This window comes from Thalassophryne amazonica, chromosome 15 (genome assembly GCF_902500255.1).
Source record: "Thalassophryne amazonica chromosome 15, fThaAma1.1, whole genome shotgun sequence".
NCBI lineage: Eukaryota > Metazoa > Chordata > Actinopteri > Batrachoidiformes > Batrachoididae > Thalassophryne > Thalassophryne amazonica.
The window spans coordinates 73,101,395-73,119,112 of record NC_047117.1 but is presented as its reverse complement, the minus strand read 5'-3'; the positions used below and the strand labels follow the sequence as shown (position 1 = coordinate 73,119,112).

The 17,718-nt window shown below is 43.6% G+C and overlaps 1 protein-coding gene across 5 annotated transcripts in view; it reads left to right on the top strand.

The window, feature by feature from the left end:
• Positions 1 to 541: 541 nt before the first annotated feature.
• Positions 542 to 17,718, top strand: part of slit2 (slit homolog 2 (Drosophila)) — a 251,610-nt gene continuing 234,433 nt past the window's right edge. For 3 of the 5 annotated variants that reach the window (XM_034189373.1, XM_034189374.1, XM_034189372.1), the window contains exons 1-3: positions 543 to 1,367; positions 1,904 to 1,975; positions 10,190 to 10,261. In XM_034189373.1, coding sequence (XP_034045264.1) covers positions 1,168 to 1,367; positions 1,904 to 1,975; positions 10,190 to 10,261 — 344 coding nt within the window. In that variant the 5' untranslated portion in view covers positions 543 to 1,167. Of the gene's footprint in view, positions 1,368 to 1,903; positions 1,976 to 10,189; positions 10,262 to 17,718 lie in introns of all 5 variants that reach the window. The other 2 variants (XM_034189376.1, XM_034189375.1) reach the window with 2 other exon arrangements.

The following is a 17,718-nucleotide window of genomic DNA, read 5'->3' as shown; positions in this document are numbered from 1 at the left end:
AAGTAATGTCACCTTGTACCAAATCCCTTTCCTGAAAAAGTGAAGGTGCCTCCGCTTAAAAATCAAGACCCACAGTCACACTGATGGTGACTGTTGTGAGGCGTGGGGTCGAACTGCTTGTCTCCATGGGTTGCTGCCAACCAGGACGGTTCTGTAGCACAGGCTGTGGGGCAGGTGTCCATGTTAATCTTTACTGAGGCCAAATGTTAGAAACAAATCTGCACCTCTGCTCACAAACACAACACTTTTATTTTTTTTTTTTATTCCAATTTTTGTGCTCAAAGAAGCTTCCAAAAGACAGATTAATGAGGCACCAGGTGAGAATGATGCTCCAATGAGGGCAAACTGTTGCTGTTTAACTGAGGGCCAGATGGGAACCTAGAGAGAGCGCGGGAGGGGGGTTGCTGTCTCTCTCTCTCTCTCTCTCTCTCTCTCTCTCTCTCTCTCTCTCTCTCTCTCTCTCTCTCTCTCTCTCTCTCTCTCTCTCTCTCTCTCTCTCTGTCTCTCTCTGTCACACTCTAGGCAGTATTGCGCTTTGACGCACCACGCAGAGTTGGATCTGCGCGCGCTGGTGCTTTATCTCCTCCCCACCTCCCTCACATCGCTCACACCCTTTTTCATTGACCGGCAATTGATCGATGATCGGATCCACTCTCCCTCCACGCGGACCTCTCTTTTGATTTTTTTGGGAAACACCGCGCGCTGTCGTTGCTTTCCCACCGGACGCGTGCTGAGAATAACAACAGCAGCAGCAGCAATAATCCTGAACAGACTCACCTGGAGCGTGTGCGCATGCAAAGTGTATATTAAAGCGCGTGTTTCTGGATCACATCCGCGCGCACACGGACAAGGCGCAGGGGGGATTTGGACACCGCGTGTCGCGGACATGTGGAAGTTTGCGCCGCTTTAGCGCAGCCACAGCCGCTCCACCGCTTTGGCTCCGCTCGCTCTGCGCAAAGGGACCAAACTGAGAAGACCACACTAAAAAAAGCCCTAAATGTAAATTCAGGACTTGAAATAAAACAAATCAACACGTCTGAAAAGGAAGGACATCGACAAAGAGGACTGCATCCAATTGCGTGCAGACTTTGGTGAGCGCTTTCGGGGGTCTTTATTTTTTAACACCTATTTAAACGGGTCCCACGTTGGCCCCCACTTGCCGCAGTGATGGTGGGAACTCAGAGTCCCATTGGCCCCTGTCGCTCCTCGGTGTCTGCGCTGTGGCTGCTGGTGCTGGTCGTGATGTCCAGCGGTTTGGACGCACAGCCGTGTCCGGCGCAGTGTTCGTGCACCGGGACCACAGTGGACTGTCACGGGCAAGGACTGCGCAGCGTGCCCAGGAACATACCCCGGAACACGGAGAGACTGTAAGTACCCAAAGGAAAGGCTTCAGCGCAGAATGTGTATTTTCCAAAAATGTGGACGCATCAGTAATAAAATATGCCTCAGTATTTTTAGTATTGATCTGATTTAAATGATTTAATAATCAATTTATTATATCAGTATCAATATTCAGCATGAATCTATAATTTTTTTTTTTCAGTGTCCAAATCCAAATGTGCGCTTCCGCCGCTCTAAAGCGTGCTGTTTAGAGAACATTGCGCTTTAATGTGCACCTATCAGCGCTGAAGTTTGGTGGTCGTGTTGGTGGTTTAGCGCAGCCTCCGCAGACCACATCGGTTTGTGTGGAGACCAGAAAGTTAATCAAAAACGGATTTGGACAAGTGGGCTTTGAATGAAATAGGTCGTATTTTGTGAGCTAAAAGATCCCTTGATTAAATTCAAATGTGCGCACATGCAACCGCACAGTCATCATGTTTGACGCAAAAAAAAAAAAAGTTTCACTGCTTCTTCTTATTTTTGTTTTTTTGTTTTGTTTTTTTAAATCCACATTTCTTTGCAGGGATCTGAACGCAAACAACCTCACTAAAATCACCAAGGCGGATTTTGCTGGACTGAGACAACTGCGGGTGCTGTAAGTGCTTCTTGTATTTTCTGTTGGTGTACTTTTACGCACGGCTCAAACAGATGACTTTCCCCCCTACGAGGGCCACGACACACGTTTTCCGTGGACGGTCCTGCGAAACTGGCGCTGCATTGCGTCTGCCGTACTGAGCCTGTGCGGCTGCAGCAGCGGCACCTGTTAATGCCGTCGTGTTAATCTGCCAGTGGAAGTGTCAGGAAGGGGCCTATTTTAACCAGCGGGGCCCCGGGGTCCATGTGCTGGAGTGATTAATGCGTCGGCGAGGAAGTGATGGAAGGAAAAGAGGGAAAGAGATCGCTGTCATTAGGGAGCACCGCAGGAATGCGCCTCAGACAGGAGACGTGGTCGTGTAGGAACAGGTTCCTACCTGGGTCCAATCCAGGTTAAGAGTTCTGGGACAGGGACAGCCTGCTGTGTGTGAATGGAGGAGACTAGTCTACACATTGTTGGAATTCCTCCAGAGATTATTTCCTTAATTGGGTGTGTGTATGTTTGTGTGTGCATTGTGTTGTTTTGGAGGAGTGTTACATTCATATTGGGTGAAAAAAGTCACTTATTTGGTTAAAATACAGGTGAATGATCTCAAAATTTATGAAGTGATGGCCAAAGTGAAGCTTTGAGCAAATCTGGAGTGGAAAATTAAATTGATAATTAAATATGCACAAAGTAACAATCTGTGTCACATTTTAAGGAGATATGTCAAAGAGGAGGGAAGTTAAACCCCAGAAACAAGTACATCGAACAGCTAAGAATCCCATACCTTTAGGGTTCTGGTCACATCTCAATGAAGCTCAACCTAATCTCACGCCATTTCATGAGATCGGGCTGTGAAGATTCAGGATAAACTGGGTAACAAATTTCAAGAATATGTGTCATTCAGGAGAGAAGTTAAACCCCAGAAATCTGTTTACTCAGTGAGTAAAGGGTTTGAATACCAGTAACCTTTAGGGTTCTGGTCAGAGCTCAATGAACTGGGCAAAGAACTGTGTGGCAAATTTCAAGGATATATGTCATAAACAAATGAAGTGAAACTCCAGAAACCTGTACATCAAGTAGGCAAAAGGGTTGAATCCCTATAATGCTTAGGGTTCGTAGGGGCTCAGTGAAAATTAAGGATACACTGGGCAATGAACTGTTTGGCAAATTTCAAGGATGTGTTTCTTAAAAGAGTGAAGTGAAACCTCAAAAATCTGTACACCCAGTAGGTAAACAGTTTGAATCCCTATGACCCTCAGGGTTCTGGCCAAACATGAATGCAAATGAGGATGTACAATATGGAGGTAAAAATGTCTGCCAGATTTCAGGGAGATACATCCTTCAAGAGCAAAGTGAAAAATTGTGGTTTGCACCTGAATAACTTTTGAGATTTGGGTCATATCTCACTGAAAATTAACTATGTACTGAGTCTGCCAAATTTTAAGATGTGCCAAAGTGGAACAAAGTTGAAGCCCATAAACTTGAGTGTCCAATAGGGAATATGTTTGAACCCCCATAGGTTTTAGAGTTACGGTGTTCCTGCAAATACACAATGGACCCAAAGGGACAGCTGTGGCAAATGCAAGTCAGATTTTCAAAGGAATTAGTTCCTGAAAACTCAATGTAACAAAAAAAAAAAAAAAAAAAAGAAAGATAAAAGAACATGATGAAATTGTTTAAAAAAAAAAAATCAAAATTCATGTCACTTGTTTTTTGGTTTAGCTTTTGTTTCTTCTGCAAGCTACTTTTTGAAGATCTTGCAATGATCATCTAGATTCTTGTCCTTAAATCACCCAATAATGTGGCAATATAACACTTCAACCCAGTCTCATGGCAAGTCGTGATTCAGAAGCACGAAATTTATATTAATCTGTTGGTTCGTGATATTGTGACAAAAAGCGCCTCATTTTTGTCACGGCAGCACAAATTCATTCTAATTCATTCCGTGATGGCTGCACGAAATTAAAAGTGAAGTGTGTGTGTGTGTGTGTGTGGGGGGGAGTAAAATTAGGTTATGGTTAAGGTTAGGGTCAGGGGTAGGAATAGGGTTAGGAATAGTGAGTTTAAAAAACCCCGTCGCAAAAATTTGACTCATTTTGTCATGGGAGCACAAAAAAAAAAAAAAAAAAACGAGACTGGTCTGAACATTTAGCTTCATTTTATTTTAGCTGTTGTCCATTTTTACATACAAACTCTTAATAGACAGTCAACAAGTAATATTTTCATCTGGATCAGTTACTGAAACAAATAGTGCTGCAAATATCCTATAATTTTATTCATTAAAGTGCAAAATGTTGCATCCTCTCTGATGGGCCTGTCTACTTGTACGGATGCACTTAAATCTGTAAATCAGGCTGAATCAAAGTCTGAGCAAACTGTCACATTTTATGATGCATCAGTGCAGTGAGAATGTGCGTACCGCATACTTCAGACCACAGACACATGTTGGCAGAGCAAGTCGAGTCTGATATGATGAAGTGGAAACAAATAATGAGGCAAGACAGAAGTTAACATGTTAAAAAAAAAAAAAGCTGGCAATGTCACAGTTTCTACTTTTTTCTGTTCATATGCACCATTTACCATTCACAAACTGCATTTTAAATAATTGTGTGTTAAATGTCAACTTATTGTTTATTGATTTATTTATTTTGTTAGATAAAGGTGCTATAGTTCCAGCTCTGCATTACGGGCAAGTAGATGGTCATCGCAGATCTTACTTTTTCCCCATTCATTGAATTTTCTTAAGTTCCCGATTCCAGGCTTGAGACCACCAAATGAAACATCTTTCTTTTTCTCCAGCTATCCCAGTGACTGTTTTCACATTTGGTGGAAATGCACTTTTTCATGCTGTTGTGATGTTCTCTGTGAGCTATGTGGGGAAACAGTCCAGTTTTAGAGCACCAGACAAAGAGAGGATGTATTTGAAAGTGATTATTTGAGAGTGTGTCTACATCCATTTTTGGCTAAAGATGGGAGTGGTCAGCAGGCTTTTTCATGTACATATCTTTCATGATATTTGAGTCTTGTAAAGAAGAGCCGTGCAGATACAAAGCTTCAAAACGCAGTTTTATGAATGAGCCACTGCAAGCAAACGTAACATACGAGGGCTGTCCATAAAGTATAGGTCCTTTTTATTTTTTTCAAAAACTATATGGATTTCATTCATATGTTTTTACGTCAGACATGCTTGAACCCTCGTGCGCATGCGTGAGTTTTTCCACGCCTGTCGGTGACGTCATTCGCCTGTGAGCACTCCTTGTGGGAGGAGTCGTCCAGCCCCTCGTCGGAATTCCTTTGTCTGAGAAGTTGCTGAGAGACTGGTGCTTTGTTTGATCAAAATTTTTTCTAAACCTGTGAGACACATCGAAGTGGACACGGTTCGAAAAATTAAGCTGGTTTTCGGTGAAAATTTTAACGGCTGATGAGAGATTTTGAGGTGATACTGTCGCTTTAAGGACTTCCCACGGAGCGAGACGTCGTGCAGCGCTCTCAGGCGCCGTCGTCAGCCTGTTTCAAGCTGAAAACCTCCACATTTCAGGCTCTATTGATCCAGGACGTCGTGAGAGAACAGAGAAGTTTCAGAAGAAGTCGGTTTCAGCATTTTATCCGGATATTCCACTGTTAAAGGAGATTTTTTTAATGAAAGACGTGCGGATGGGTCCCCGTCGGGACGCAGCCGGTGCGGTGCGGCGGCACAGGAAAAACACCTCCGTGTTGATAACCATTTGTAAAATCCAGGCGGCTTTTGATGGCTTTCAGTGGAGTGAGTATATGAGAAATTGTTTAACAGCTAGACATGTTCCAACTTGTCCTTAAGGCTTCCAACAGAGGTGTTTTTCCTGTGGCGGAGCATCGCAGCGGCTGCGAGCCGACGCTGCAATCCGCCCGCACGTCTTTCATTAAAGAAATCTCCTTTAACAGTGGAATATCCGGATAAAATGCTGAAATCGACTTCTTCTGAAACTTCTCTGTTCTCTCACGACATCCTGGATCAATAGAGCCTGAAATGTGGAGGTTTTCAGCTTGAAACAGGCTGACGACGGCGCCTGGGAGTGCTGCACGACGTCTCGCTCCGTGGGAAGTCTTTAAAGCGACAGTATCACCTCAAAATCTCTCATCAGCCGTTAAAATTTTCACCGAAAACCAGCTTAATTTTTCGAACTGTGTCCACTTCGATGTGTCTCACAGGTTTAGAAAAAATTTTGATCAAACAAAGCGCCAGTCTCTCAGCAACTTCTCAGACAAAGGAATTCCGACGAGGGGCTGGACGACTCCTCCCACAAGGAGTGCTCACAGGCGAATGACGTCACCGACAGGCGTGGAAAAACTCACGCATGCACACGAGGGTTCAAGCATGTCTGACGTAAAAACATATGAATGAAGTCCATATAGTTTTTGAAAAAAATAAAAAGGACCTATACTTTACGGACAGACCTCGTATACCTGTTGCTGAAAATCAAAAGGAGGTGCTGCTCCATCTGTCTTCTTTCCAAAGAGAGGCAGAGCAGAAGCAATGCTAAGATGGAACAGAATCAAGCCCCAACCGCTGGTGCTGAAATCTGAAGCCAGCATGGAAGTGACGAAACTTACCGTTCATTGAATGGCCACTTGAGGCTGGATGCAAAAGCAAGTCAATCTCTATAGAACCCCATGTTAAATAGCCAGACTTTACAACAGAAATAAACATTTACAGCCTGGTATGGCTTAGGTCTCTATAGCTAGTTTCCTCATTCATGACAACTGCATGAGGGTGAATTTTTGTATAACTTATCCCTTTAAGCTATTTTAAACCATAGAGTTATGAAGAATAGGGGCATGGTCACTCTGAGTAACAGCTAGTTTGCCATGTTACGGGGCTTTGCTAACCTGGTGTCGCAGACCGAACGGTCCCCTCTAAAAATTGGTCCGCCCTGCCTTCAGTGCGCATGAGTCATTAGCCGCGGTTCACGGATTATCACCTCGTTTCTACATAAAACTGCACTCCAGTCATCATCTATCTCAGCAACAGATATCTGAAGCTTTTGTACAACAATCTTTCCCATATAAATTCAGCATTATTTCATCAGAAAAGATGGAAGAAGCATTCAGAGCACCGCAGCTGCACGAGCTGCTAGCTGATGCATTCACTACGTGTCAGTCATTTTAAAGTGTCACTGAGTATCGCCTCGTTTCTGCTTAAAACTGAGTTTAGAATGATTTATGAGGTTTAACTTTGTCATCTGATGGTTAATAATCCCATTAATCCATTTAATCACTTTGGGTGAAGAGATTCTGTCTCAGATGAGCTGCTGAGCTCTGAAATGACGCATGCGCAGTGGAGGAAGGGTGGACCAATTTTTAGGGGGGACCGTTCGGTCTGTGACACCGGGGGCATTAGCTGTAGATTCAACCATGTTTGCCCTTTCTGATTCTTTTTTGTTAACAAATATCTGACATAATGTGGTTTGCTGTGCGATTAATTGTATTAAAGGACTAATATAATATATTGAGACTTTGCTATTATTCTGATTGTATGTTAGTACTGATTAGCAGGTATTGATAGCTTGATGACATTAGTGATGCTGATAGTACCACGGTGACTGAGGCACTATGCCAAGCTCAGTTTTTAATCCTCACATCCAAGCCACCTGTTGTAATAACCACCACCCAGACTACAAAAATACGCACTCATCATCATCATCATCAATTTTATTTATATAGCGCCAAATCACAACAAACGGTTGCCCCAAGGCGCTTTATATTGTAAGGCAAGGCCATACAATAATTACGTAAAAACCCCAACGGTCAAAACGACCCCCTGTGAGCAAGCACTTGGCGACAGTGGGAAGGAAAAACTCCCTTTTAAGAGGAAGAAACCTCCAGCAGAACCAGGCTCAGGGAGGGGCAGTCTTCTGCTGGGACTGGTTGGGGCTGAGGGAGAGAACCAAGAAAAAGACATGCTGTGGAGGGGAGCAGAGATCAATCACTAATGATTAAATGCAGAGTGGTGCATACAGAGCAAAAAGAGAAAGAAACAGTGCATCATGGGAACCCCCCAGCAGTCTAAGTCTATAGCAGCATAACTAAGGGATGGTTCAGGGTCACCTGATCCAGCCCTAACTATAAGGTTTAGCAAAAAGGAAAGTTTTAAGCCTAATCTTAAAAGTAGAAAGGGTGTCTGTCTCCCTGATCCGAATTGGGAGCTGGTTCCAGAGGAGAGGAGCCTGAAAGCTGAAGGCTCTGCCTCCCATTCTACCCTTACAAACCCTAGGAACTACAAGTAAGCCTGCAGTCTGAGAGCGAAGCGCTTTATTGGGGTGATATGGTACTATGAGGTCCCTAAGATAAGATGGGACCTGATTATTCAAAACCTTATAAGTAAGAAGAAGAATTTTAAATTTTATTCTAGAATTGACAGGAAGCTGATGAAGAGAGGCCAATATGGGTGAGATATGCTCTCTCCTTCTAGTCCCCGTTAGTACTCTAGCTGCAGCATTTTGAATTAACTGAAGGCTTTTCAGGGAACTTTTAGGACAACCTGATAATAATGAATTACAATAGTCCAGCCTAGAGGAAATAAATGCATGAATTAGTTTTTCAGCATCACTCTGAGACAAGACCTTTCTAATTTTAGAGATATTGCGTAAATGCAAAAAAACAGTCCTACATATTTGTTTAATATGCGCTTTGAATGACATATCCTGATCAAAAATGACTCCAAGATTTCTCACAGTATTACTAGAGGTCAGGGTAATGCCATCCAGAGTAAGGATCTGGTTAGACACCATGTTTCTAAGATTTGTGGGGCCAAGTACAGTAACTTCTGTTTTATCTGAGTTTAAAAGCAGGAAATTAGAGGTCATCCATGTCTTTATGTCTGTAAGACAATCCTGCAGTTTAGCTAATTGGTGTGTGTCCTCTGGCTTCATGGATAGATAAAGATGGGTATCATCTGTGTAACAATGAAAACTTAAGCAATGCCGTCTAATAATACTGCCTAAGGGAAGCATGTATAAAGTGAATAAAATTGGTCCTAGCACAGAACCTTGTGGAACTCCATAATTAACCTTAGTCTGTGAAGAAGATTCCCCATTTACATGAACAAATTGTAATCTAATCAAACACCCGAACCAAGATTGCCTCTTAGAGTTTACTTCACTTGTTTGGTATCAGCGAGATTTGGGGTGGGGGGGAGTCACCACCCCCCTCCACCCCATCTTTACCCTTTTGCGGGAAGTGAGGCAGAATTGGGCACTGCCAAGGTGGTGACATTTTAGAGCCTCTCTGTTTGACCCTCCAACCTGTCCTTCAGAAGACATATAGGCGATGTCACGGAGGTCTGTGAACAGAACCATCTTTCTGAGACCATGTGCGCGTGTCATACAATCTGCAAACAAGCTCAGTGGGCATGTCTCAATGAAGAAGAAGGAGTTCAGATACGGACTGCAGGGAAGTACAAACTGATTCAGGACTAAATTGGGCTAATAGCAGCTACTTTCTAGATGCTGAAAGGGAGCAATGTAGGATTTTGACAATGTTTTACACAGATATCCAACCATATTTAACAATAAAAAGTAGGCAAAAACTAACTTTATACCTTACAATCTCATTAAAGACCTCTTTACAAACACACATCACAGAATTAGTGCACACGTTTTCTGTGAGTCGCTGCGTGGCGCGGTGACCGTGGTGCTCCTGCTGGGGTCATGCTAATGTAAGTGAATGAGTAGTCACATCTCTGTGCGTGGAGAAAGAGAGAGTAAATTGAATGATAGATGAGTTGCTGTCCTGCTGCTTGGACAGCTCTAAAGTCAATTCTGGGCCGCTATCGACCCACTGCTGATTGTCTTCTCTTTCTCTCGCTCTCCTTTTCTCTCGCTTTCGTTTGCCACATTCCATCACTTTCCATCTCCACCACTTGGTTTTTCTCCTTTTTTCCACACCTGCTGCACCTATCTGTTTCATCTGTGCCTCCCTCCTCTCTCGCTTCACGTCAGTCTCTTCACCTCTCCTTTGCTTTATCTCACTTTCTTTCACCTTCTCTTTCTCTTCCCTGTGACTCTCTTCTTATCTGTGACTACATCTAGCCGTCCTTCTCCTCTTCTTTGGCCTCTCACGTTTCATCACACGCATCAATGTCAGAGCGTGATCACTCTTGCTTTTACCTTCTTTCCTCTCTGCCCATCTCTCTCCTTGTGAAGGTTCATTACCGTCGTCCAATTATCATCTCTCCTGGTGTTTCCTTTTCAGGCAGCTAATGGAGAACAAAGTCACCACCATTGAGCGAGGAGCCTTCCAGGAGCTGAAGGAGCTAGAGAGACTGTGAGTAACGCACAAAGCAGCCACCATTTTATCCCTTAAAGGCATCACATTATAGACTTTTAAAGCAAGCTAGCACAGCTCAGTTGCAGTCGTAAAACATATATTAAAGTTCATACCCCAAGAATGCCCATAGACACTGAGGTGATGCATTTTAAAAAAAGAGTCTACCTTACAAATGATTTTTTTGTGTGCCTGTCCCTTTAAATGGAAACGAGTTGTTGCATGAAGTGTCTCCACCCTGAAAAGAGGAGGATCAGAATGTGTGGGCGTGTCACACAGACTGCAAAGCATCTTAGTGGGTGTGTCTCACAAAGCAAGCAAGATTTCAACATGGATTCTCAGGACGCATGTGCAGGAATTTTAAAACAAGCTGTTTTGGGCTTATTTTTAGCTTCAAGTGTCACACAGACACGACATTTTAGAACTTTGAAGATATTTAATAAGAAACACCAAACATATTTAACTGTAAAGTGCAGATAAAACCCATCTTTTTCAATATGATGGATATTTCTGTGAAGAAATATTTATGGTAGAGATAATTGTCATTGATACTTGCAGTAGATAATAGATGTCATAGATGATAGATATTTTTTGTGGATAGATGTTTGTTGTAAATGATATTTGCTGTCCATAGATCGCTGTCATAGACAAGTATTTACCACAGAGAAATATTTGTCATAATATCTACTGGTCATAGAGAGTTATAGCTGTCATAGCTGATATTTGATGTACAAAGTTATTGTACATATTAGTCATATATACTGTATGTATGTCATATATTTGTCATGGTTATATATTTTTTCATAGCTGATACAGATTTGTCATAGAGCAAAACACTTCACCAGAAGTCGGAGAGATGGTCCAGATGTTAGCAAGCCGATCTTGTAACCAGACATGAAAATCACTAAGGGTAGTATCTCACTACGCTGCTACAGCTTGTGAACGACATTGGCAAGAGATTTCGTGAAACTTCTTGTGATGTTCACAGGGGTTCGCCATTCCCTCGCATGAGTCACAGGGTGTTGCTCATGTGTCGCTTGATTTTTGAACTGTTCTAAAAATTTGTTCGAAAAATGAGTTCCTTACCAAATCGTCATGTGGGTGTCACGAACCCTTCTGAATGTTGTCTCCGTGACTCAGAATGCGTGAGAAATGTGAAACAACTGTGTGAAGGGTTAACGCCGGTTGAAATTACATTGTGAGTGGTTGGAGATAAAAATCAGGATCTGACATTCCTCATAGTAGACACACATGACCTCCCCTGGGAGCACGTCAAAATTACAGAGAGGAACAGTGCTTCTGGAAGCAGTCAAGCGAGTCCAGTAGCCCCGTCTCTGCTGCTGGCCCGATTGTGCATACAGGGCCGGCAAGCTGCAGGACTTCTGTCCATGCTATCTGGACTTATCCTTTTTATGTTTTTATTATTGAGGAGCACAAGGGGAATAAGTTTAATACTTTATTGTTTTATCCTCGACAAGCCGCGGACAGAGAGATGGCTGTTCCAGCATGTCAAAGAACACTTCGGGTGAATCATAGTGCCCTTGCAAGTGGAGGAGTGCTTCCACAGAATTCCTCAGCCTGTGCCTGTGGAAGAGTATACGTCCAGAGAATTTCTCAGCCCATGTGTGAGGAGGAGTGCTTCCAGAGTAGCCTGCACAGCAGAGGATTGTATATTGGTCATTGCCAAGCAGTGAGAAGGACATCTGCATTTCCTCATCTTTAAACCCTGGATGGGAGTGGATCTATCGTGGACAACACTGACGAGATGGGGTGAGGGGGTGGGGGGTCACTCTGCGACAACATTTCTGCCATCGGTGAGTACATTGCCACCACGCAAACCATTTATTATTAATATTATTAATTAATTATTGTTTTATTATTTATTGTGCGTTTTCATTCATGCATACAGCTGGGGGAATTTCCACAGCCTCTTTTCACATAATAACAACATCATAGCAGTCCACAGTCATCTTATGCACTTTGTTTGCAGACGTGTCATCATTTCAGTGAGATTCCCACTGAAAAATTTGAAAAATTGTCATTAATTCACATGTTTTTTCACTAATTTCTGTGTCCAAATACTCCCCAAAGTTGGTGGCCCAGTGAGATACTACCCTAAGGTCTTTAATTCCCCAATTGCTCTTGTGGTGTGCACTTGAGTGCCTTTCATGGCAGCACCCTGATATCTATATACTAGGTCTGTCCGTAAAGTATAGGTCCTTTTTATTTTTTTCAAAAACTATATGGATTTCATTCATATGTTTTTACGTCAGACATGCTTGAACCCTCGTGCGCATGCGTGAGTTTTTCCACGCCTGTCGGTGACGTCATTCGCCTGTGAGCACTCCTTGTGGGAGGAGTCGTCCAGCCCCTCGTCGGAATTCCTTTGTCTGAGAAGTTGCTGAGAGACTGGCGCTTTGTTTGATCAAAATTTTTTCTAAACCTGTGAGACACATCGAAGTGGACATGGTTCGAAAAATTAAGCTGGTCTTCAGTGAAAATTTTAACAGCTGATGAGAGATTTTGAGGTGATTCTGTCGCTTTAAGGACTTTTCATGGTGCGAGACGTCGCGCAGCGCTCTCAGGCAGCATCATCAGCCTGTTTCAAGCTTAAAACCTCCACATTTCAGGCTCTGTTGATCCAGGACGTCGTGAGAGAACAGAGAAGTTTCAGAAGAAGTCGGTTTCAGCATTTTATCCGGATATTCCACTGTTAAAGGAGATTTTTTTAATGAAAGACGTGCGGGCGGATTGCAGCGTCGGCTCGCAGCCGCCGCGACGCTCCGCCACAGGAAAAACACCTCTGTTGGAAGCCTTGAGGACAAGTTGGAACATCTCCAGCTAATAAACAATTTCTCATATACTCACTCCACTGAAAGCCATCAAAAGCCAACTGGATTTTAACAAATGGTTATCAACACGGAGGTGTTTTTCCTGTGCCACCGCGCCGCGTCGGCTGCGTCCCGAAGCGCGGACCCCTCTGTACGTCTTTCATTAAAAAAATCTCCTTTAACAGTTCGGAAAATTAATATGGCTTTCAGGGATGATTTTATGGAGATTATGGAGTGTTACTGCCGCTTTAAGGATGGCCCACAACTGCTGAGAGCGCGGCACGCTCCCAGCGTTGATCGACATGCTCAGACCCCGCTGAAACAACCAGATCATTTCCAACGTGAAGGCTTTGTTGATCCGGGATCTCATCTGACTTTCACAAAAAGGCAGGAGTCGTGGACATCAGCACTTTTTCGGCAAATTCCACTGTTACAGGAGTTTTTTTCATGGAAAGAAAAGCGGAGGGATGCGCCACGGAGCCGTTCATTATGCGGGACAAAACCACCTCGGTGTTGGTCTCACAGGACGGCTTTCAGGTGGATTTCAGATGGATTCCAGTTGCTTTTCAGTCGTGTGATTATCCGATTGTGATTGTGCATGAGCTGGACATGCCCCAACATGTCCTGGAAGGCTTCATCTTGGTATTGCTTTGCGCCATGCGGCTCCACCGCGACGCACGGTGGAGCCGCTCCTCTTTCCATGACAAAAACTCCTGTAACAGTGGAATGTGCCATTCATTTCTAAACTGGACACTGTCTTGATCCGGTATGTCGTCTGACTAGCACAGGAATTATGAAAAGACGTGGACATCAGCACTTTTTCAGCACATTAAGACAGACGTGTGGAGGAGTTCTGCGCATTGCGGTGGAGCCGCATGGCGCAAAGCAGCGCCGTGACGAAGCCTTCCAGGACATGTTGGGGCATGTTCAGCTCATGCACAATCACAATCGGATAATCACACGACTGAAAAGCAACCGGAATCCATCTGAAATTCACCTGAAAGCCGTCCTGTGAGACCAACACCGAGGTGGTTTTGTCCCACGTAATGAACGGCTCCGTGGTGCGTCCCTCCGCTTTTCTTTCCATGAAAAAAACTCCTGTAACAGTGGAATGTGCTGAAAAAGTGCTGATGTCCACGTCTCCTGCCTTTTTGTGAAAGTCAGACGAGGTCCCGGATCAACAAAGCCTTCACGTTGGAAATGATCTGGTTGTTTCAGCGGGGTGTCAGCCTGTCGATCGGCGCTGGGAGCGCGCTGCACTCTCAGCAGTTATGGGCCGTCCTTAAAGCGGCAGTAACACTCCTTAATCTGTATAATCCCCATAAAATCGTCCCTGAAAGCCATATTAATTTTCCGAACGGTGTCCACCTGGAGGTCTCTCACGGTTTCTGGAAAAAAATTGATGCAGCAAAGCTCCAAATCATTCAGACATTTATTCACAATAAAAATCCGACGATAGGGGTGGACCACTGCTCACACAAAGCCTGCTCACAGGCGACTGACGCAACCGACAGGCGTGAAAAAACTCACGCATGCGCACGAAGGTTGAAGCTTGGCTGATGCAATCACACGTGATTCAAATCCATATGGTTTTTGAAAAAAATAAAAAGGTCCGATACTTTTCTAACAGACCTCGTAAACAGAATTTTACAGATACTCATAAGAAGGAATGAAAATGCAACTGTTTTACTAAGCCATTACAGTATAAATATTACAAATAATGACCTTTTAGACAATTCCAAATCCATTCTCCATGTCAAGAAGCGCACGAGAGAGAGAGAGAGAGAGAGAGAGAGAGAGAGAACTGCAGCTATAGATTCCTCTTGGATTCTGGAAGCAATAAGAGGAGTTTTCATCAGCCAAACTCTGAGAGCAAATGATTAATCCGCTATGAAATAATTATTTTCTATAACGCAGCATCCAGTGGCGCAAAGAGCAGCATCCAGCAGAACACAACGGATGGCACTGACATGACGAATTATGTGGCAGTGTGGGGGTTAAATGCATGCAAGTGTCAAGGCACCTATACTCAGCTGAGAAGGCGCAGAACTCGGCAAAAGCAGTATTTTTTTGGAGCCAGTGGTCTTCTTGCAGGATGTTTCCAGCCCTCAGCACAGGATGGCATGAAGAACACACTGTGCACTGACTGACCAGCCCAGTCTCACGCTTTTTTTTTCATGCTCCTGTCACGAAATGAGTCACATTTTTTTTTATTTTACTATTTCTAACCCTACCCCTAACCTTAACCATAACCCCCACAGACTCCCCTCCTCCCACATCACTCTGCATTTTGTGATACCGTCACAAAATGAATTTGTGACACTGTCATGAAAATATGGCGCTTTTCGTGACTGTATACAGGCTAATAGATTAATTTGTATTTTGCAATGCCATCATTCCGTTTTCAACTCCAGCTATTTCCAAGTGAAAATTTGCATGTCCAGAACTCGAAGGACGTGGTGCTCCAGGCTGCTTTGAGTGGAGCACGTAAACACTCGGCTCCTTTTTCTCTGCTCACAGCTGCTTGAAGGTTGCTACTCTGCATTGAGATTTACACAGTTATTACTTAAAGTTACCGTCATATTTTTTAAAGTAGTCTGACAATCGCGACAGCGGCTATTGAAAGCCCCTGACTGTGATTGATCATTTTCATTCCCCAGCCTGTAGAATTTGCCCCATTGAGTTGGTGTCAGGATTACCACTGTAAATATTCACCCAGCTCACAGCCATATGAAGGTGGAGACAGGCATGGCGCAGAAGCGTTATCCCATAGGGATGTGGCAACATGGAGTGGATGTGCTCCCCATCCTGACCTGATCATTTTTATGCATTTTCTGCTTCTGTACAAATTCCAGTCTTCTCATGCTTGAACACATATAGTTTCATGCATGCAAAATATGAGGCACACAGGACCATTTGATCACAGTGTTGGAAAAACACACAAAAGTCTCTGGAACAATTGAACCTGGATGACATGAGACCATGATGTTTAACTCCAACAGGATCATTTTGAGATGGAGTCACAGGGCAGCGAATGAAATACAGCCAAAGGTCGTTACGGTGAAACTCGGGAATTACTGGTATTCAGTATCCAACCCTAAGGCAGTTATGGCATAATAAAGCCTTGGTAGTCTGTTTGCCACAGAAACAGAGCCAGCGAAGGGAGAAGGGGAAAGTGGACCCCTGCCTGCTGATATGTCCATTGTGTCGACTGTCAACTTTGCTTGATGAGCACAATTGTGTGTGCATCCTTGTATGTAGTTTGACCGACTTTGACTGTGACAGAGTGTGAGGAGGCGTAGAGAAACGCTTTTAATTAAAGACCCATAAAAATGCTCAATTCTGACAAAGACATTCAGAGAAAGGCAGATGTGCAAAACTGTGGAGAGATCCACTTCTACACAAATGCACATGTACCTACAGCAGTAACAAAAAACGACAGTAGTTAATCTTAAGTCTTTCGGATTCTTTGGGATGAAAGGGATGAAATACCGTGATCCCAACAGCTGCTGTTGGGATGGTTGTGTCGTATCTGGTTTTTCTCTGCTTTCTGCTGCACTACAGCCGCTCTTTGTTGACAGAGAGTAGCTCTGCGGAGCACGAAAGGAAATGTGCGAGTGTTTCTCATGCAGCGAATGCTGGGTTCTGTCCAGCTAAGCAGTTATGGGAACTCCTGCTCACAGCTACAGACAAAGAATAATACTTAACCGTGTGTGATCTGGCATTAGCCGCAAACTTTGACTCTGTGGACCCTATCTTCCTCCCAGCACACACTTGTACGCAGCCCAGCGCAGGCGTCTTTGTTATTTTTACACTTTGCATGTGCATCTTTTAAATCCCAACAAAACCTGTGCTTACGTGGGTGAGTCTGTCTTAAAAGGAGAGGTGCTCAGGTGAAGAGCTGGTGCATTGATGTCGTCTGTTACCTGAAAGTGCTTGTGTTGTAGACCAGCAAAAACCATGTCTAAAGTCCAGGGGACTATAAAGAGGGCAACACTGAGATACACCTTACATAAGCAGGTCACAACGCTTGTACACCCTGCTTCTCTGCACATCGCCACATACAGTTGTCTGTAAAAGTTTGGGCATCCCTGATGATTTCCATGATTTTCCTTTATAAATCATTGGTTGTTTGGATCAGCAATTTCAGTTAAATGTTTCATACTGTATAGCAGACAAAAACAGTGATATTTGAGAAGTGAAATGAAGTTTATAGGATTTATAGAAAGTGTGCAATAATTCTTTAAACAAAATTAGGCAGGTGCATAAATTTGGGTACCCCAACAGAAAAAATACATCAGTATTTAGTAGATCCTCCTTTTGCAGAAATAACAGCCTTCAAACGCTTCCCATAGCTTCAAATGAGAGTCTGGATTCTGGTTGAAGGTATTTTGGTCCATTCTTCTTTACAAAACATCTCAGGTTTGTTGGTTTCCAAACATGGACAGTCCGCTTAAAATCACACCACAGATTTTCAATAATATTCAGGTCTGGGGACTGAGAAGGCCATTCCAGAATGTTGTACCTGTTCCTTTGCATGAATGCCTCAGTAGAGTTTGAGCAGTGTTTAGGGTCGTTGTCTTGTTGAAAGATCGAGCCCCGGCACAACTTCAACTTTGTCACTGA